General features: G+C 36.2%; 1 protein-coding gene and 1 pseudogene across 2 annotated transcripts; both read right to left on the bottom strand.

Annotated features, from left to right (window-relative positions):
- Positions 1–7846: 7846 nt before the first annotated feature.
- On the bottom strand, positions 7847–10594 carry LOC143554668 (laccase-6-like; annotated as a pseudogene). The gene is made up of 5 exons (XR_013139060.1): positions 10306–10594; positions 9982–10225; positions 9769–9897; positions 8042–8957; positions 7847–7977 (listed from the first exon to the last, which is right to left on the bottom strand). The product of XR_013139060.1 is annotated as a laccase-6-like (transcript).
- Positions 10595–19771: 9177 nt separating this feature from the next.
- On the bottom strand, positions 19772–21400 carry LOC143554667 (uncharacterized). The gene is made up of 3 exons (XM_077044373.1): positions 21178–21400; positions 20145–20293; positions 19772–20059 (listed from the first exon to the last, which is right to left on the bottom strand). The coding sequence occupies exons 1-3, from the start codon at positions 21355–21357 to the stop codon at positions 19921–19923; spliced, it is 468 nt and encodes a 155-aa protein (XP_076900488.1). The 5' UTR covers positions 21358–21400; the 3' UTR covers positions 19772–19920.
- Positions 21401–22638: the final 1238 nt, after the last annotated feature.

Here is a 22638-nt window from a genome sequence, read left to right as displayed (position 1 = left end):
ACGTAAAAATCCATTTAAGTTAAACATTACCGATTCTTGGTTGATCGGGTATTTTTAATGTATGCAATTAAACCCTAAATTGGATTCAATTGAATATTTAAATCATTGATTAAAACCGTAACTGGTTTTAATAATTAATTTAATTCCTTAATGAGATTATGTCTCATTCGCTAAAAAAAAACTGGTGATTCGTTAACTGTTTTAACGAATGTAAAGCCATTCGTTATTTAAAACATAACGAATAAGTTTCTTATTCGTTATCATCATTCGCTTCCGTTGTGCATAACGAATGGTAGTCATTCGCTAAAATTTTAACGAATGAAGTGATGTAATGTATCATTCGTTAAGTTATTAACGAATAACCTCTTTTATTCGTTAGAAAGTTGACGAGTAAGAGGAATTAATGTAAGATTCGTTAAAGTTTTAACGGAAGAGAGTCCTATTCGTTTAAACTCTTGATGAATCAGGATCATAATTTAACGAATGAGGCCATTCGTTAGTTCAAAATTTGAACGAATGACCTCGGGTTGCGTAAAATTATTGGGTTTATAATCCCAATGTTAGACGAATGACCTTCCATTCACCATTTCCTATTTCATCATCAACCTAAACAACCTCTTGCCAATTTTCCAAAATCTATTGATTGCTTATTAGACCTATTGATTAACCTCATTGAATTCTACAGGTACAGGCGATCTCATATACTTGATTTGTAGGAATTTTCATCAGTGGTTTAAGGGTTTATGGGATTGGTTGATATATGCATGTTAACCGAACAGTTAGCAGTGATTAAATCTGTTTATCGAGTCGATTCTCGAGCAGATGTCATATATTTGTGAATGAAATCGATTAATCGATACTTGCTGTTAGGATTAATTGTTAAATGTCATAAGTTTTGAACGATTCAGACAATGATGTTCATCGTCTTTGACTTATTAAAGTCAAAATTATGTCAACAATTGGACTTTGGATTGTCAAAGTAATAGTTAGGATAGATTCGTTACGAATGATAGTTATATTCGTTAAAATTGTTAACGAATAATCACATGATTTGTTAACGAATGAGAGCTTCAATGATACCGAATGATAATAACGAATCAAGTTGATTCGTTAAAGATTTAATATCTGATTCGTTTAACATATGTTAACGTATGAGTTTGATTCGTTACTTGTAACGAATGTAAACAGTTAATACATAACGAATGTCTCATTCGTTTAAACATGTATAACGAATTAGATACATTCGTTAAACAGATTATTATATTTTTGAATATTTTAATAATGTTCACGTGTTTTAACAGTAATGGCAAATGAGAATATTCAAAATCCTGTTCCTGAGCAACAACCTGTAGATAATCCCGCACCTGAACAAGCTCCTGTGGTGCTATCTTGCAACCAAAGCCACAACATCTGTGCCTATCTTGAGCCGAACTTTGAAGATTCTCCTATATTCGGGGGCATGATTAGTTTTCTAACACGCTTGAGAATTTACAAAGCTATCTCGACTCGTTCAGTTGTCTATCAGAAGATAATTCGAGCATTATGGAATACGGCTAGACTCAACGAGGCAGAAAATCAAATTGAGGCAGTTATTCAAGGTAAAAGGGTTGTGATTGATGTTTGGGTAATTCGAGATTCGTTGGGGTTTCGTGATACGATCGATGATAGGTGTGAGTTTGATAGAGAATTAATCAGAGGGTTGTTTGGGCGTGTAAAGTATAATGGGGATTTGCGCAGATCTATGTATAACAAGGCAAACTTGTGTGAACAATACAAGTATTTGCTTCACGTGTTGATTCACTGTCTCGGTGGACGTAAGGGTGGATTCGACGAGTGCCGAGTTATGCTCTAATCAGCTTTTGTTGCCCTTGTCTTGAATAAACCATTCAATTTCTCGGAATTGGTTTATTATCATCTGAAAGAGAACATTTCAATCCGTCATAAGTTTTTAATGTATCCCAGATTTTTGCAAATGATGATCAATGATCTAGTGCTGGATTTGGATAAAGATCAAGATGACGTTATGAAGCTTGAGCACATGAATGAAGAAACAATGAGACGTTTGAGATCTTATAGAGGTCAGAGTCTGGCAGATCGACCAAAGTTTAAACGATTGATTAGTCATTTAGCAAATATTGATTATGTCGCGCCACCTAATGATCGTTGGGCTCATGACGATTCCGATTCTGAACGTGAAGGTGGTGATGGTGGTAATGGTGGAGATGATGGTGGTGATGGTGGTCCAGGACCACATGCTAAATTAACTTATGCTCAGCAACGTAAACGTAAAGGGAAATAACCTATGGTGGAAAACGGGGAGAAACCTAAGAAGCAACCGGTTAGAAGAGGTTCGGGTATAGAGATACCTAGTCAGCCGTTTGTACCTTCCGTCTCTAGATCACCCAGTTTGTGTTGGAGGTGTTGAATACATTTGGGTTGCACCTGAACCAAATTCCTCCTCTCAGGATGGTGCGCCTTCTCCATTTCGGGTTCACTTGTCAATGTTTCGGGATAGCCTCTTCAGTTGACAAGTTAATAGCGTTCTATGTGTTCTGCCGTTCCTGAACTCCTAGGGTTGGTATAGCCTTTATACCCGTTCCGGTGCCAAGGTGATTGCTGAGGAGGAGCGAAAAGTATTCATGACTGGAAGAGTGCCTTCTTCTACATTACTACGCGGGTGATTCTCCACGCGGTTAGCTCCTTCCAGGGGAAGGAGCTAGTGGAGCCTAGGCCAGTTTCGTATTCCCAGACGGACTAGTTCAACGCCTTGGCTTGTGCCAGGTACAAAGCCATTTGTTCGTCCTTGGCTTCATAAGAGGAATTGCTACCAACCTTTAGTCCACGTGGGCTTCCAAGTGTCGGGCGCCAACTTTTCAGGCGATCCTGAGGCCAGAAAAGAAGGCTTCATATTCTGCCTCGTTGTTTGTGCTTTTAAAATCGAGGCGGACGGCATATGTGAACTCGTGGCCTTTAGGATCTATGAATCTCATTCCGGCGCCTGAACCTTCATCATTTGAGGCTCCATCGTGTAAAGCCTACAAATGTTTTCCCTTTCTTGTCCCGCGGGGGTTCCAATTCCCTACGGAATTCATTTTCCCATGCTATGGGTAATTCCGCGATGAAATCAGCCAACACCTGACCCTTAATTGCAGGTCTCAGCTTCTATTATATCGCATGTTCTCCTAACTCGATAGCCCATTTTGCAAGCCTTCCTGAGATTTCCGGTTTGCAAATTACATTGTACAGCTTGTGAGTCTCCACTGTTTTATATACATAAATAAAAATCATACAATTCATAGACAAGTAATAAACGAGCAAGTAAAGTCCTTTCCAGTTGGTAACAACTAACGTACTTGGATAATGAGATCCGTTTCCACTCAATGCAAATGGATCGAAGTGCAAAGGGGGGCGTATGATCATATTTAATGAGGCTTCCCAACGTGCAAGTAATACAAGTAACACACAAGTCTATATACGAATTGTTGTTTTGTAATATAATAAATCAATACTTGAATTTTAATATGGAGACATATGCTACACCAAAACAATAAAACATTAAAAAGGGGTGGTGAAAAACTCACATTATGAATAAGGTAATAAAGGAGGCTTGTAAGTGTTGAAGAATGCAACAACCTAACACGTCACGAAAGCTGAAGCGTGTGATCAATACCAACTAAAATAGATAAAAACAAGACTCAATCGATAACCTTACGGGATTGCATTTTTATTGGATATTTCATGTTATTTTGTATTTTTTAATTAAATATTATCATTTAAGTATTAACGGAAATTTGGTTATTAATATGATTTAAGCACTTTAATGGCGCGAAAACGAAGTTTAAATGTTTGAAAAGCTTGAACTATTGATTATACGTCGAGAATAAAATTATTGCTTTAACGAAATGATTCTTAGTAAATTAAAGTTTACGTTACGTTTAATAAGCGATTTTTAATAACGGTTTATGAAAACGAGAAACTTGGTTTTTAAATTTAAAATGGTGAAATATATTTTTTAGTTAATTTATATAATTTTTATTTAATTTAAAAAGGTTTTTATAAATTTATTTTGATTTTTAAATGATTAAAAAGATAAATTATTTATTAATAAACTGTTATTAAATAATATAAAAAAACATGACTGACCCGGGTTTCAAACCCGGGTATTGAGGGTTATAAGTTCAGTGTGTAACCAGCTGCCCTAAGCTTAATATTCGTTTAGGTCACGGTTATATATATATATATATATATATATATATATATTAGTTTTCTATGGTTTTAATTAATAATAATAATATAAACAGCTTAACAAAAAGAAAGAAGCGCTTGACCCGGGTTTCGGACCCGGGTCTGTTTGTTACAAACACCATTGATTACTAGTTGGGCTAAGGATCAATTCGTTTTAGATATAAGAAAACTTATATATATATATAAACACCAGTTTTTTCTTCGTTTTCATCCAAGAACCCTAATTTCAATTGATCGCTTCTGTTCCCGAGAAAGGTGGTCTTGGGTACATCATCTTCATGCACGCGTATTTGATGATAATCCGAACGAAGATCAATCTTGGAGAAGCAAGAAGCTCCTTGAAGTTGATCGAAGAGATCGTCGATGCGAGGTAAGGGGTAACGATTCTTGACTGTAAGCCTGTTGAGCTCGTGGAATTCGATACACATGCGAAAGGAACCGTCTTTCTTCTTGACAAACAAAACAGGTGCGCCCCTTGGAGATGAACTAGGGCAGATAAACCCTTTGTCTGATAGTTCTTGGAGTTGGGTAGACAATTCTTGCATCTCAGAGGGCCGAGATGGTAGGGAGCCCTTGCAATCGGAGTTGTACCAGGCACGAGATAAATGCGGAATTCAACTTCTCGAATGGGAGGTAGACCAGAAACGTCAACGAGAAACACTTCGGGATACTCACGAACAATCGGAATGTCTTCGATCTTTTGCTCCTTCTTTTCAACAACGTGAGCCACGAACGCTACATACTCCTTGTGCAAATATGTTTGGCTTGAAAACAAGTTATGAGGTTAAGACTCGAGGGAGAAGGCTTTTCACCAAGGACACGAAGAGTTTTACCATCGGGTAGCGGAATACGAATGAACTTCTCAAAATAAACGACTACGGCACAAAGAGAAGATAACCAGTCCATGCCTACTATGATGTCGAAACATCCCAATTGCATCGGGATGAGGTCGAGTGAGAGCGTATGGCCATTAAGATTCATCTTGCAACTTCGAATAACGGAATTGATTGTCACAGATTTACCATTCGCTACTTCGACAATGTACGAGCTCTTAAGTTTAGACCGAGGTTTAGCAAGCAACAATTCAAATTCTAAGGATACAAAACTCATATCGGCACCGGTATCAAATAAAATAGATGCAAAGTGGTCGTCTACAAGAAACGTACCATTCACCATATCGCTGTTTTGTTGAGCTTGGTGGGCGTTCATCATGAAGGCATGCCCACGATTATCTTGGGGAGCTTGAATGGCTTGAGCGGCTTGACCCTGTTGAGGTGCAGGTGCTTGAATTGCTGGGAACGGTTGGACTTGAGCTTGATTAGCCAACAAAGGTAGAGCTTGTGGCTGAATCGCTTGATAGGCTTGATAAGCTTGGAGTTGAAATTGTAGGGCAGGAGCTAGTTGAAGCGGTCTCACATTTGCGAGTCGCGGACACGCGTTGCGGAAGTGGCCAGGGTCACCACAATTATAACAAGCCCGTATTTGGCTAATGGGTTGAACATATGGCACTGGTTAGGGATTCGGTTGAGCAGCCTGCAGGGGAGCCGCTATGGTGGTTTCGCGATAAGTAGCACTAAGATGTACGTAACGGTTGCATTGTCGGCAAGAGGCAAAGGAGTGATGGTGACGTTGGCAGGTGCTACAAAATAGGTGAGGTCCGCTATAGGGTTTCTTGAGTCGTGGTGCGGGATTGGTTTGAGTTTGAGGTCCGGGTTGTTGGGTTACCGCGTAGTTTTTGCGCTTCTTGTTGCGGTTGTAGGAGGAGTATATGGGTTTGGATGATTCTGGTTTGGGTTCTTTGAGTTCAGCAGCAGGTTTATCGGCCGGTTTCTTGGATGATTTCAATGTCAAAGTCCTGGCTTTGACATGGTTGTCGGTTAATGTAGCGGCCAGATTGATTGCGTCGCCAAGTTCTTTAGGCCAACTACTAAAAATATTGTCTTAGATCTGTCTCGGTAGTCCCTTAATGTACTTCTCGATGGTACGCGAGGTAGGGGTAACAAGGTGCGGCACCAACACACTAAGTTCATTGAAACGAGAGGCGTAAGTAGAGTGCTCACGACCCTCTTGCTTAAGTTTCCAAAACTCAGCCTCCAAATTCATAAGCTCATTTGGAGGACAAAACTGTTGGGTCATGAGTTCCTTCAATTCGTTCCATGGCAAGGCCATGGCAACTTCAGCACCGCAGTTCGACTTTTCCTTGACCCACCATGTAAAGATTGCCTTTTTCGAACAAACCTGTAGCGAATCGGGTTCTCTTATCATCAGGACATTCAATTTGGTAAAACACACTTTCCACCTTTTCGTACCACTGAAGTAGGGCAGTGGCACCTTGAGTTCCGTCAAAGTTGGTAGGGTTGGCATCAGAAAAGTTCTTATAGGTCACAACGGGAGCTGAAGGCGGGGGAGGAGGAGGAGGGTTAACGTTAGCCATGATTGCATCTGGGACATGATATTAGGGAGGACCACTGTCAAGTGCTTAGTGATCTGGGAAGTTATCTTGCGGCTAGAGGTTCCTGATGATCGACGCTTAAGGTTACGGGAGGCCATTCTACGAAGAAGGGTAACGAAAATCGTGAGACTCGGAATAGTGCATGATATATATAAAGAAAAGAATCTTTGTTAAAGTTTGTTAAAATATGAAAACCATAAATATAATAAGTGTTGTGAGGAACTTAGAGTTTTCATGAACCACCATGGACTCTTATGTTCCAACACAAAAATCGAAATTTCAAAAATAAATCGAAGCAAAAGCTGGGTTTTCGTGTATCAACACGACTTGACAGACTTTCGGTTAAAACACATTGAAAAACATAGAGGGTCGGAGTCACACGTCGCATGAACCACCATGACTTGTGTGACATCCTAAGGAATGCAACCATATCCTTATTACAAAGAGGACATGATTACGGTTGAAAACATAAAGTGGTGACTCATATGACGTTTGGTTTGGTACGTTTTGGCCTAATAAGTTTCATGTCCTTCAACATCCTCAACCATTTATTTTCCTAGACCCTTCAGCTTATAAGGCAGGTTTGTATCAATCATCTACTCATTTGTTGTCTATTTACCGATCATTTTATTATAATAAGTTTGTTTTTAATTGGAACAGATATGCATTCTGCATTTTAATCCTACTCTGAATATTTTCTAGATTGATGATGATAGTATTGTTAAATTTGAACCCACATACATGTAACATGTATAACAAAAAAAACAGTATATAGTTGAATAAATAGTGTTCTATGCTTATCTTACATTGTATAGAACCTATGTTGAGCCTAATGGAAACAAACCTGAAAATTATGCAAATCATTGTTATGCAAAAAACAAAATGAAAATTTTCAGCTATTATGGTTTGATTCTGTTTTTTCAGTTTTAATAACATACAAAACCATGAATGACCAACCGAACTGAAATGGTCGGGTTTTAGAAAACATGAAACTAAAATGTTGGTTTTTGTTTTTTTGGTTTCAAGCATTTTTACAAACTAATTCTAAGAACACGAAATCACACTTAATGCACTCTTGTTTGAAAGAATCTTTCACTTCAGAAACAATCACGAGTTTGCATTATCGTCCATACGATCCAAACAACTTAATTAACAGCGAGGCATGTCTGCTGGCGGGTGAGGAAGTGTTTCCATAGGTCCATGCCCATTCTTCACTATTAATACAACTCCTAATCCCCAAGTCATGTGCACCTCCAAGTGACAATGCATAAACCAAACCCCTATAACACATTAACATTAAAGTTAATATCCGTAGTTTAATGATGTTTTTAACGACTAGCGTACCTGGATTATCAGCAACAAATCTGATTGCAGCCCATCCACCAACGGGTACACCGATTGTGTTCATGTAAGCCGGGTCTACCAAATTAAACCTTGCAGTTTGCGGGTTGTAATTCCCACTACCAAATCCAACCACATAGAAACTATACCCATGAAAATGAATCGGGTGGTTTTCAGCTGTCACGGTTCCTGTATCCTGCAATATGAGTTGAACCCGACTCCCATATTCGATAACTTTGGTCCTAGTCCCGTTTGTTGATCCCGTGTCATTAGGAGCGGAATTAGGTGCATCGTTAACAAAATCATAAAACTTAAGTGGAGATCCTGGGAAATCCTCAGTGAAATGGCCGTTAATATGTTCATAATAAGCTTGTAGAAGTGAAATCTTTGGTTTAATGAAACTATTATTATTCATCGAAGCCGCCATCACACCACCATTAGAACCTTGAAAGTTCTGTTCTGGTGTTTTCGAATTACACTTGTTGACATTGAACCCAATAGTGAAAAAAAGATTCGTGTCGATTTCTTTCGGGACGTTACCATCTTTAAGACTTCTTAGCCCATCCATAACGGTTTTAACGGCTAGATTATCATCAAACCTAGTTAGTTTCAAAGCTGGTAAAGCCACACTATGTGGGCTAGCACCTAAATATTGAAAGTATGCAATTGATGTGTTATTTTGAATAGTAAGCCATGGAGTATCTTCCTATCTTCAGATCGGCTGTGACTAAGACATTAAGTGTTTGACCTGGTCCAAGTATGACATGGTCAGTGGTCAACGGTTTCGTGTACTCTCCATCGGCTTCAACTATTGTTAGTTTGTGGTTAGCGATTGAAAAGAAGCATTCCATGTGTAAAAGCGCACCAATGAGCCTTAACATGTAGGTTTTTCCTGGTACAACATCAATCTTGTACACATCTGAAAAATATGATGTTTGGATTGGCGTAGGCAAAATAACACTTGTCAGTTCAGAGAGATAAAACAATTATGATAAGATAACTAGCTTCAATAAGCAACTCAGAAACTAATTATTTTACACTCAAATTAGATATCAGATGTTTTATGGGTGAAGTTTCATATAAGAATCAGTGTGCACATGCATATTTGAATTTCACATAAGATTAGAAACATGTGACATTCATTTATGTATGCACTTGAAATAAAAACTGATTAATTATGTCAAAATATAATAACCAAATAATCATATTTTTAAAAATCAATCCCAAACACCCATAAAATTTGGAAAAATTATGAAAATAAACATTTTGAGTTATTGCAAAAAAGGCATTTACTTTTAACCTTTTAATAATGGACATATTCAAAAACAACCAATCATGCAGCTCCAAATAAGCACGGTTGGGTAAGGAATAGTTTTCAGCCAGCACTAAAATCATTAAAAGCACAAGAAGTCTATAAAAAAATCAATATAATCAATACATGTGTAAAAGTCTGCGGCTAAAACCGGTTGCTAAACTTTAGCCGGCAATTTACACATATAATTATTACATTAGACTATTTTGTGGACCCATTGTACTTTCTAATGTCTTTAGTGCTAGCTAAAAACTATCATCCTTAGCCGGCTTAGTTTAGTTGACGTTTTCTGATTGATTGGTCTTAGTATTACTATTTTTGTAAGACTAAATCCTATTTCTGCAAAAATGAGAGTTTAAAAATTCCTATTTGAGTGATTTTCCTCTCAAATTTTCCACTTGATATGTTGAAGTTTTACCATTTTCAGAGCAGTTGTAGTTGGGACCGGGATGACCATTGATGGTATAAGCATGTGAGACCGGAGAAGGTCCACCGCTAGCCAATGTAGCTCTTTCAAGCTCCACAAGATCTCGTTTCCAATATTCCCCTATAAGAAATAAAGAAAAAAGTACAAAACTTTAAACTTGTTTTAAATCTTATAATTTTTGCATGAAATACAAAACTAACTGACCTAAGATTATTGTATGCTCTTCATAAGGGTATTTAAAGGGGTAGGGAACTCCTGTTTTGGGTAGATGATAAGGGCACCATAAACAGTAGCTCTAAGCCATGAGAAATGTGCATGCCAAAAAAGGGTCCCTTATTGTTTGATTAAAGTAAACTCATACGTGAACGTTTGACCAGATTGAACTGGGCACTGAGTAATGTAAGACGGACCGTCTGACCAGCAAGATAGTATCTGTCTAACACCATGCCTAATATATTTATAAAATATTTGAATTAGAAGTTTTGATGTGACAATTAACACAAAAGAAGTGTTACTACATGTCTATACCAGTGAATTGAGGCATTGTAGGGTGTTTCATTCGTTAGTTTGATTATAACTCGGTCATCTTCTTGGGCATACACGACTGGTCCAGGATACATCTGGTTGATGGTCACAATGTTTCTGGTTTCACAAAGCTAGTTGACTTTTAGCATTTGGACTTTAAAATCATAGAACCTTGTTGAACCACCCTTAGGCCAGTGTGCCATGACTTGAACCATGCTATGTGCACAAAGAAATAGTAAGCTTACTAAGACATACTTGAATGAATAAACCATTTTAGAGTGAGAGTTTGTTTGAAGGATGAAGTGAGAGTGCAGGATAGCATGTAGTGGAGGGGTTTTAAATGCAGAAGTTGTCCCATTTTAATATATATAAAAGCCTATAATTAAATTAAAACAAGGAAGAAGAAAAGGTATTTGTGAAGATACATTATGTTTGTCATCTTTCCCTTTTCCTTAACATATATTGATGTATAATAATATAATTATATATAGAAAGAAAGATACACCGGAAGCATCTATATATCAAAAGGTTTCTTTTTTATTAATACTAACTCTAACCTCATTGACAAACTCAACCATGTAGATTGTGTTATAATTTGAATCTTTTAAAATATAGACTTCATTGGAGATCAAGGGCGCCGCCATGATTGGGTGCTTTGAAGATTATGACTATGTAATGTGTTATTTATATATATAATTCAGCAAGAAAGCAACATGACCTTGCTGTTTGTGTTTTTACCTTTTGTTATCTTTCTACTAGGATTTTTAAAATAAGTTTTGAAGGTGTAGATTTTCAAAGGAAGCAGTTACACACATACGTACATTTGTGTTTAAATATTTCATTTTGGTTTTCAGTTCTAGTATTGTGAATAAAAATTAGACTGAGTATAGAAAATGGCATAATATTTTAGTGGGCTTGATGAAAGACATTACAATACTATAATGGACTCAGTCTTGCTGGTAAGAGCATTTTCATTTCTTACCTTATCTTCAAACCTAAATTTATATTAGAAATTACTATACTTTCTTTCTCCTTTTTCAAATAAATAATATTGTTTATAACTTTATCATTATTATTTCTCTCTCAATAACGCACAACAATTTTCAAAAAATATTAAAAAATTACAAAGAATGAACATAAACTTTTCATATATACATAAAAGTAACATTTTCTTTCGCCCCCACTCATGACACCTTAAACCCCTCCCCAGTCCTTATATTATAAAACCACAATCACATATTACGGAATAGAATGAGAATGCTCTTATCTAACCCAAGATCCATTGAATCACTATTCTAGGTACTACTTGCCATTCCGAAATTGTAATTGAATAAATGAAAGATGAATGAATTGCAAGTACAATGGAATACAAACGCTTGATCGAAGCACTGAATTGATTTTCCAAACAAAGTATAACAACTGTTTATACGAAAGGATAGCATGACTGTTTGATCGATAAAATTGTATTGATAAAAATCTCAAAATGAGCCGAGCTTTTTCAAGCTCGAGCCGAGACTAAACCTCAAATAAAGTTCGTTATGAAGCCTGAGCTAGAGCCCTATATAGCTAGGAAGTTCGCTTAGGCTTTCCGAGCCTTGCATATTTTTACATTTTACCTCTTTTGGAATTTTATGTGATAATTACACACTACACAGCTGAGCTCGAGCTGAATTTTGCTCGTTTAAGGTACTACTCAAGCTCGATCCGAGCTTAGGCTTGCTTAAGGTTTTTCTCAAAGTATATAACAAATAATTTAGAACTTGTATAAATTAATTAATAAACAATAAATGAGTCAAGCCTAATCTAGAAAAACAACTCACGGGCTGCGCTCGAGCTATAGAAAAAGAGCTTGAAACATGCCAAGCTCAAGTTCTCTTAAGTCGAAACAAGCTGAGCTTAGCTTGGTCAAGCTCAAGCTTGGGCTCCAGTCATGACGTTCATTGATTAATTATGAAAACTGATTCAAAATTTTACGTAATCGTTTCATTGACCAATACGGGTTGGACTTTAACCTATATGTTTTTTTCGTTTTACGGCCCAAACAAGCATCCCAACATCAAATATTAGCCAAGTTACACATTATTTTGATCAAATAACATTTATATAATTACAATTTCAGGAGAAGTATGCATCACGGTTTTGTATCTTTTGCATCTAAGTTTGTACATTGGACCATCATATCCACTACACCTCCACTCTTCATCTCTTTCTGCAATCACCATAACCACCATCGCTTCCTCTTCGTTCCTCCATCATGGCCATCTCAATTAGAACTTTTTTCGTTCCCAACAATATGTTTCAACAAGGCAGCCCTAGGTAATCATCGTCTTCCTTGTCGAAATCTTGGTGGCGGTGATAGTGACGATTTTGGACGTGCAAATCCGAATCAAGAACCTTAATTTCTCCCTTTCTCCCCTAAGGTATGTTGTTCTTCACTTATTTTCATCTAGGTATGTTTATTTATTAGGTTTTTGATAAAGTTTGTGTTTTTATTTGTTTCGACTGAAATTGATGAAGTTTTCTTTTAGATAAACAGGGAAAGTGTAGCACTATAGATCCTTAAGAATCCCCTTACTGTTGCCGGGTTCGATTTTCGAACCCTTGGCGGCAGTGGTGTGGTGTGGGCGATGGTCTAATAGGGTGGTGGTTGTTGTTATGGTTTATGGTGGAAGTGTTGTGGCACGATGGTCCGGTTCGATTTCCAGACCCTTTTTTTGGACCATAAGTCATCTGCATTGTTATGGACCCATGTCCGACGTCGTCTATCGTTGCCGGCATCTGATTTGGAACCCTTGGTGGCGGTAGAGTGGTGGTTATTAGTTGTCTATGGGTCGGTTTGGTTGATAAGGGTATGATGATAATGTATCTGAGCCTATTTGTAATTCTATTTCTTAACAACCATTGATGAACCACCTTTTCGTACATATGTTTTGATATGTTTTTTTTAAGGAAAGCCTAGAGTTTCATCTTCTTGGTTAATAATTTAACATTGATAATTCAAGCAATGGCATTTTATTCACTTTCCATCCCAAGAGATCTTTTAAGTACCCTTTGCTCAGTAGGTAACTTATCTCTTTCCTTAGAGCGATGCAACTCTCAGTTGTATAGATGAAGTCTTCATGATAAGCACACCACTTGAACTAATCCTTCCAGAATGAAACTTTATCATTCTTCCTCGGCCATCAAGCATTGTCTCCAAGATCTTGCATAGTAAACATTAATCCAGACATGTCAACAGAAAACAATAATCACTGACTCTTGGATATTCTTTCTCCTCGTCATCTTCACCCTACACAGAATTAATTTATTATTGTTAGGTCTTTTTCCATGTCAATAGAATTAGTTTGTAGGATGGTTGAGATGAGGATTCTGTTTTCCGGTTTGGACGATCATAGTTATATGTTGGTGCATTGATACTTTCTTGGATCATTTGATCCTCTTTCAGCCTGATGAACCGTAGAGCACAATTCCTGACTTCATCTAAGTATCTATAAGAATTCATGACTAAATCCTCATAAAATGGTGAACTGATCTTCAATCCTATTTTGAAAGCTTGGACTACTGTGGCCATGTCAATATTTGGGATATCTAACGCTTCTCTGTTGAACCTGCCAACATATTCTCTAAGATACTCTTCATGATTTTGAGTAATCCTGTATAAATTATTAGTTAACTTCTCAAATGACCTGCTACAAAAATGAATAAATTAACTAAATGAGCAAAAGAAGTAATTGAATTAGGAGGGACACTCAGTAGCCATTTTAAGGCTGATCATGTAAGAGTTGATCCAAAACCTTTGGATAAGCATGCTTTCTTTAAATCTACTTAAATGGGTATGATCTCCATCCTTTTTTTTTATTGAGCCACATGTTCTTCGGGATCGGTCGTTCCATCATAAAGCTTCATGTTGGGAGTTTGAAAGTGTTTCGGGATTTCAGCATCACATATCGGTGAGGTGAATCTCAAAATCTTTGTGCTTGCAGCGGTCACTTTCGGTATAGGTTGAACTATGCTAGGTATGCTAGAAATCATGTTCTTTAGCTTTTGTGACTCCTTGGCCATTGTAGGATTCATCCATGTACCCTGCACAAATCCAGCATTGTTAGTAATTGAGATAGAATCCTGACTGGTGTTACCGGTATTAGGACCCTTATGCGATGATCCTGGGATCATTTCAGGGATCCTCATTGCTATGATCTTAGCAAGCAATTCATGATTCTGAACTTCAGTCATAAGATTCATAGGATGAAATCCTCAATGCTTTTTCCTCGGGATCCTGATTTGTTGAAATCTTCACTGCCTTTGCTCCTGGATCCTGAGGCTTCAAAGTTCAGCATCCTAGACAGCTGGATAGTTACTTGCTCCGCTGCCTTGGCTTTCTCCGACTTCAATTTATGTATCTCCTCCAAGAATACTTTGTTGGTTTCTTGTTTTTCTGCCGTTTGCTTCCGGACTTGACTGAACAAAGAAAGGATCTCATTATTCGAAAGCATGATAAGATTCTCAGCCCGACCAAATAGTATGCCAGTGGATGTAATTTTTGAGGTATTATCCAACCTTTTTGGAGTCGGTAGCATCAATGGTGAAGATTTGTTCAGACCCACACTTGTAGATTGAGTTAAGGGTTGAGTCGACTTGCTTGGAGATGATGGATTGCTTCAACTGAGATGCCAACGGTGATGATTAAAGAGTAGTTAATGATCACGAAAACTTAGATTTGAATATGTAAAGCACCACTTGCCCCACGGTGGGCACCAAATTGTTTTGATTAAAATTACACTAGGATAATCATGTAACCAAACTTTTTATGTGAGGTAGGATGCTTGAATATGTAATTAAAACAATAAGTAAATGTTGCACGTGACACCGTGATTTAGCGAGGAAAAAGCCCGTGATCCTTAAAGGAACTCAGGCAAAAAACCTCGGGAGGGGAAAACTATTTCCTACCTCAATTATATTAAGTAAAAATAGGTGAATACAAGTGTTGGAAGTGTTTGATCGATGCTACGAGTACAAAATAGTGTATACGGGTGTGTGTATGTGTCCTATACGATCAGAAACAACTTCTATATATTGTTATAAGAAGGATAACTTGGAAGTAATTAACACTAATGAGCATTAATTGCCCTGGCGAGGATCTTGGAGCGGTTACAGTTTGCACATATTTGCCATTAACCACTTGTAACTGCTTCCAATGTCTCTTATCCTTAATGGTTTGACCAAGTCCTCATCTGAGCATTAATTGTTGGTCGTTTCCTGCAAGACTAAGACAATAGTAAAAGGATGATGATAGTTAATTATGAAACTTACTAAGGATCGTGTCTATATGTGATCCCGATGCATCGCTAGGATTCTCTTGAGGATACTGCCTGTTAGGATCCTTGAAATTTCTACCCACAACAAAGGAGAGGGTGTCGGCGATGGGATTGGGGTTGGATGGAGGATAGCAACGATATGTTATTTTGTTTGAAGTCTGAAGTAGGGTTTGGAAGTCTGAAGAAGAGGTTAGACGTCATTAGTTCAAGTCTTCATGGATAAGAGAACGCGCAGACATTTTTTAATGAAATGTCTTTAAAAAAACACACTGCAAACTACAACGTCAGCGCATGATCTGTGTAGAGAACAGGTTTTAAGAAAAACAAACACCACATAACAAGACATAATTACAAATATCGTCATTTATGTTTGTATAAGATTCCAGTGGTTGTCATGTATCTTTAAAATTGAATTGGTTTATACTTTGCATTTCTAAATGCTACACCATTTGTCCTTTGACCCTAACCTAGTTAAATTTTTTCGTTAAGTCAAGTCATGTAACTTGCATATAAGGACAAATTAACCAATTTACCTATTTAATTATAAAAATTTAAATAAATAAAAAAACAAATTAAATAACTCTCTCTCTCTATCTCTCTCTCCTCCACCACCACCATAACCAGCTACGCCTATCTCTTTACCAACAACAACCACCAGCCGCCACACTATTGATTCACCCACCAAGTGCAATACTGCTCTAAATTTGTGACAACAAAAATATACAAATATTATTATTTTTTTAAATTAGGTATTTGTTGAAAACAACATAAAATAAAAGTTGATTTTTTAACAACTAAAGTTTACACTTTACAGGGATAAACAATTAACATTCTATTTTATAGCTTAATCACCATGTTATTCTATCAAAGTGTGAATAATAAGTTCAGTAAGACTAAGTGTAGTCAAAACTCTTCACCCTTAGATGTTTGGCAACAAATGGCATCTCAGTCACAACTAGGTATTTTGCAAAAAACGGTATAGTCAAAAAAGGCCTCATAATCTCATTGCAATCGTTATTTCTTGTCTCTTTCTCTATCACATAAACACAGCGATTATATACATTTAGATTTTTTTTTATTTCAAAAGAAAATGTTTTTTAAAATGTTATTATAAAACGAATAACTATTAAAATTTGAGTAATTTTGATTATTAGGAAAAGAATATGAGTAATTTTAGTGAAACAATATTAAAACTTAGTATTGTTTTATGATACCCCCGTTACAAAAAAAAATATGATTTTATAGTAGCTCACTCTAATTTTCTCTACCATGTTTATTAAATCTTTAATCAATTTAGATTTCAAGTAGAAAACATAACGGATTGTTTGCAAAGGCATATGTAGCGACTATTGGTCTATTGCAACTTAAAATCCTAATAAAAATATTAAATAGTAAAATTGAATTTTTATTTATTTATTCACTTTTTAATGGCCAAATTTTATAATTTATAAACCAAGAAAAAAGGACAATTCACAAGCCGCAGGAAACCTAAAAATACATGAAACATTTAACAAATAAGCAAATTACAAGACAAATTATAAAGGGTGATTGACAAATTTGAAATTGCACCATTTCTTCCGCTCTAAACTTTATCTTTTGGTTCTATTGCTTGTCAAAATGAGCAAAGTCATCCTCATTCGTACACCAACTTAAGTACCACAGTGTTTGAGTTGAAAATTATGCAAAATAGAAATTGTTAGAAGTCACAGATAGTTAAAGTATGCATTTAAGACACCAATCACGCAATCACAAAAATTTCTTATCTGTTTACTATTGAAAATATAAAATGATCAGGGAAACTTGAACTTTTTATCAACCATCCACGATCCACCTCTTGGTTCTTTTGATCACAAACTCATTTAGGTTTCCTGGTCATTTTTTAAGTAAGTACAACTTTTTAAATGGGCAAAATGGTTTGTTAGTCACTAGCTCTATATTTAAATCACTTCATTCAATCCATATTAATAAGTTTAAATGAATCATGCATGTATTAATGAGCATATTACATTAGAGGTTAATTTGTTTTAGTTTTATCTTATTTTAAAAAAATATATATAACCTTATTTAAATTTCATAATTTTGGCGAAGTCACTACTATTAAAGTAGGAAATCGTGCGGGCACGTACCCCCTTTATGCATTAATAATCCATACCTGATGATATAAATTTTATTATGTATAATATTAATATCAACAACAACAATAGTAATAATGGTGTGCTTGCACATGATGCAACACTTGTTATCCTATCACGGGTATTCGTTCGAGGTGTTGTTGGAGAACTAGCACTTATTTGGAATTTGTCCTAAGAAGTGCTAGTGTATCATTTTCTTTTCGTTGGATTTGTTTCTTAAATTTATAACTGTATACCGGGGTGTTATTTCCATTTAGAAAAATCAAAACAAAAAAAAAGATGAAGAAGAAGAAAAACATCTTGCACACATAAAATCTCACTACTACGAGCGGACAACCTACTGGTGTAAGAATAAAGACTGGCAAAATAGACATTAAAAAAAGTATTATTTAGACCTGATAGATCGAGGTGTCACATAATTTAATTTTGGCTTGAGTTTGTATATCTTACAATACCATGTTTTATTAAAAGGCTCAAAATAGGGATGTTAGAACCTATAGCAACATTTTTCCATAAGCCCTAGTGAAGAAAAACGTCAATTTAAAAAAATAATCAGGCCACAAGTCCCCAACTTATTTCTTACATACATGATACACCTATTACTTCAGTCCACATTAAGGCCCAATTTTTGCATTACTAATTTTCCCTTTCAAATCTCTCTTACCTCCTAAAGGTGCACAAAATAATCTGTTCATGATTCCCAACTGGTTTGAAAACCAATCTGAAAACGGTTTCGGTGAAATCGATTTAGAAATCGGTTTAATCCACTGGTTTATAACTGTTTTGAGTTTATAGTCATTGTAACAAGTTTGGAACGGTTGTCACAGATTTGGAACCACTGAGACTAGTGAAACTGATCCAAACCGGTTCCTATTCTTTTTTTTTTTCAATTGGTTCAGAATATTTCTCTTAAAACAGGTTTCAGTTCAAGCTGTCTCGATCTAGAACTGGTTCTGACTTACGTTGATCAAAACCGAACCAACCAAAATGGGTTTGTGCACCTTTTCTTATTCTAGCGCCATTTTCTTCCAAAGACTTTGCAACGGCTAATTACTATCCATCGATGTCATCTTCCCCTAAAAGTCTAAAACCGCCATTCAAGCCATATACGAGTCAACCGTCGTATCAAGAAGTGTTGCAGTCATGCCGGTTTTCACTGTACGAGTGGAGAGGACACAATCTTTTGAACCCTTACGATTTCCTCTAATTTCAAACATCAAACATGCTTAATATCCATTTAGTTATAAAAGTGTGAATCATCAACATCATTTGTTCGGTTGTGATCATAGTTGTCTAGTTTGATTTGCATATTGTTCATTATAGTTCTCAAGATTTAGATAGTACATGAACTTGAAGCAGAGCAGAAGCAATAAAAAGTGCTACATATGTTCTAGCAAATGATTAGATAAAGCAACCTGTATGAGAGAAATGGTATTCGAGAGGGAGGACGGGACACCAATATGGGTAAGGTGCATAGCTACCAAACCACATGGTAATACCGCCACCACCCCATATTGGTCGTGTATTTACTTCATTTCATGACAAAAGTTTACCATGAAATTAATTCAATGACAAAGGTTGGAGAACTAAAATGAATTAATAATTAATTTATTACACATGTGAATAGGTACCACCCGTGATTTGATAGTTCGTGGATACTTAAGAGCATAGATGAGATGACAGTGCATGATTAATCGGTGTATAGATAATACTTATTAATGCACCTTCCCCTTATAATTCAAAAGTTCCCCCGAGTCATTACCATCACATATGAGCCTTTATGCATAGACTATATTAGTAGTCTACACATTAAATTCGGTCAAAAGTAACTAATATATTAACCACAAGTGGAAGAGAAGAAGATAGAAGCCACAAACTTTACAATCTTTTCACATATGCAATTCTACTACACCAATTACACCTTACCATGTATAGTACATTATAACAAGATACCAATATAAAAACACTAACAAATTCCAAAAAAAAACAAAAGAAAAAAACATTTAAAACATACAGTAAGCTTTATTTGTAATATGCAGCAGTCACTTGTCACTCACCAAGTCACATAAACAAAAATGGTAATAACAAGATAACCTCCACATCCCAACATTAACTTACTATACATTGATACTATCCATTTTCAATCCAAACTTACCAACTGCAATCAACTGTCACATATCGCCATTAATCCCAAAGATTCTAACTTTATGCATATTGGGAAACTTCGCGATAACAAGAACACTCACAGCGACGGTGTTGAGGAATAACATTGGATGCTGATAATCAGTAGTGTGTGAAGCTATCAAGTACCTGCAATTCAAGAATATTTTAATTAAATAACCATGAAACTTAATGTATATGGTTTAGATTCAATAATCTATATAAGTTTACGTACAGAACTACAGGTACAACGGTTAAAAACTTTCGGTTTCTGGTGAGCTGCTTGCCGTTATCAATCTGCTCCCACCATGTCAGCCTGTTGTATATCCCCTGATCTTCTGCAAATGGAGTTCCTTTCATCCAATGGAAGAAATGATAAGTCACCTAACATAAAAACAATAAAAATTGAAATTTAGAAAAATTAAAATACAGATTGAAACAAAATTGAATAAATTTGAACACTTTTAGGCGTAATGATCAACCCAAATTGAAATAAAACCAGATTAAAACAAGAATAAACACTTTATGAATGCAATTAATAATAACAAATTTATCATTTGGAATTATCTAAATTATTTTTACATGAAAGCAAACGGGCAACAAGATGTGTCGCCGGCCCTTTTCAGATAGCAAAAATTTATGATTATAAACCCTAAACCGAAAATAGAGAAAATTAGAGCATGTTCGGGATTGAGTTTGAAAACTGCTTATTGGCTTATTGGTGTTTTCAAAAAGCAATAAGCTAAAAAGTGTTTGGCAATCACAAAAAACCTTTTTATTTTAGCTTTTTCAAAGGTTAAAACACAGTTTTCTAAAAGCTACTGATCCTGGCTTTTCAAAATGGCTTTTCGAAAAAGCTAATAAGCCAATAAGCATTTTTCAAACTCAATCCCAAACATGCCCTTAACAGCATCAATCATCAACCCAAATTGAAATTAAACCAAATTGAACACTTTTAGGACCTCAATCACAAAATTTGAAATAAAACCAACCAATTAATACCCACAAGCCCTAAAACCCAAACTTGACCAAAATCAAAACAAAACCCAAATTAAACACCTATAGAGCATCAATCATCAACCAATTCAAACTTTAAAACAAACCCAATCATCGATTGAAAAAATAACCCTAAATATTAAGAAACCCTAAAACCCAAAACAAATTGACCAAATTTAACACAAATCAAAACAAACCCAATTCAGGCATCAATCAGCAATCGAATTAAACCACAAACCCTAAACCCCCAAATCAAAAGCGAAACAAATTACCAGAAAGTGTAAAAGATTAAGGATGGTCCACGCCATGCCGGGTGTGCAGCCGGACACAGAGAGAATAAGAAACCACGAAAAGAATAATATGAAGATGTAGGTGGTCCATACTCCAGGGTACGTGAACCAATCGGTGTTTCGGTTCAGATCTGTCGTCGGCGCAGCCTTCACGTACATCATCTTGATGGGTTATTGTTATTATTATGATTATTGTTATGAGCTTCACCGAGATCTTTATTGACGATGGATGTTAGGATTATTGTTATTGTTATGTTATGGTATGATTAGTGGATTGATTGGGTTTCCAAAGGGGGTGGTGATATTTTGGTTTGGATTAAATTGGGAAGGGATGTTGGTGACCGAAAATGGTGGTGGTTGTGTGGAAATGGGGAGATGAAATTAAGCAATTAATGCTCTGATTAATTGACTTGATGATAATTGGTTTTAGCAGAGGTGGGCAACTAAACCGGTTAACCCCTGACCCGAATATTAAATCGAAATCAAACCGGTTTGAAACTAATTATGTAGAAACCTGTTTATAAACGATTGAAACTGTAAGTTTGGAACCGATTTGTAATTTTTTCCACTAAAACCCGTTCCATACCGGTTAACAGAACTTAAACCGGTTAAAATTCGAACCGAAACTGATCAAAACCCAACCGAAACCACTCATAATCTAGTCAAGAAACCGATTTAAACCCGAACCAGAAACATATCATAAACCGCTTTTGACTTTGTTGACCAAACCGAACCAGTTTTAACCCAAACAGATTTTAAGTTTTAAACCGTTTTGTGCACCTCTACTTTTTTGTGTACGGTGAAGTGATAAGGGAGAGACTTGTGTTTCACGTGACCTAGATTTGATTTATGTCCCTTTCAGTCAATTGTTACGGCATCAGGGTGATGATGGGAGAATAGGTGAGTAGGTGGCGGCTTTCACAAGTGGGATCCTTGAAATGAACGAGTTTATCTCACCGCATTGTCGTGTCGTCGGGCGAGTGTTCACGGGGGTTGGCATTAGGTGATGGTTTTCCCGGATCGAAATGCGAATGTATCCTGATGTGATGAATTTAGCTAGTAGTCCATTTGGAGGATTCATTGATCATTCAAAAAAAATAGTTTCTTTTCGTAAATGATAATTGATAAGTACTTTTTTCGTCTAATCAGTGAACGAGCAGATGCACTTTGCAACTATGGTTTGAAAATTAGTGCACTTATACTTCTAGCGTCTACAAAAGCCTCCACTTTACGTTTAGCTAGGTATTGCTATTTTGTTAACAAGACGTTGAAAAGACAAATGATTTTCCAATGGTGCCCCGCTAATTTAAATCTTCTAGTTCAAGCTCTAAACTCCGATGACTTTTCCAACTACCACCTGTCCATCACCACACCTTTTAATTCTAACCATTTAGCCGAAGTCATAAGCACTTTGAAAAGTCGTCCAGTTCACAATAAGTTTTT

Source organism: Bidens hawaiensis, unplaced genomic scaffold (genome assembly GCF_021521415.1).
Source record: "Bidens hawaiensis isolate Kalapana, Puna unplaced genomic scaffold, B.hawaiensis_p1.1 tig00017785_1, whole genome shotgun sequence".
In the NCBI taxonomy this organism is placed as follows: domain Eukaryota; kingdom Viridiplantae; phylum Streptophyta; class Magnoliopsida; order Asterales; family Asteraceae; genus Bidens; species Bidens hawaiensis.
The sequence above is the reverse complement of the archived record's forward strand: the minus strand, read 5'-3'. Positions and strand labels throughout refer to the sequence as shown.

Bases quoted from the DNA above. Each gene is read 5' to 3' on its own strand.
- LOC143554667 (XM_077044373.1), bottom strand. From the start codon at position 21,357: ATGATGTACGTGAAGGCTGCGCCGACGACAGATCTGAACCGAAACACC. The intron at 20,294-21,177 runs GTAATTTGTTTC...TTTTTATGTTAG, and splicing joins TTAATCTTTTACACTTTCTG to GTGACTTATCATTTCTTCCA. The intron at 20,060-20,144 runs GTACGTAAACTT...CTTGAATTGCAG, and splicing joins ACCGTTGTACCTGTAGTTCT to GTACTTGATAGCTTCACACA.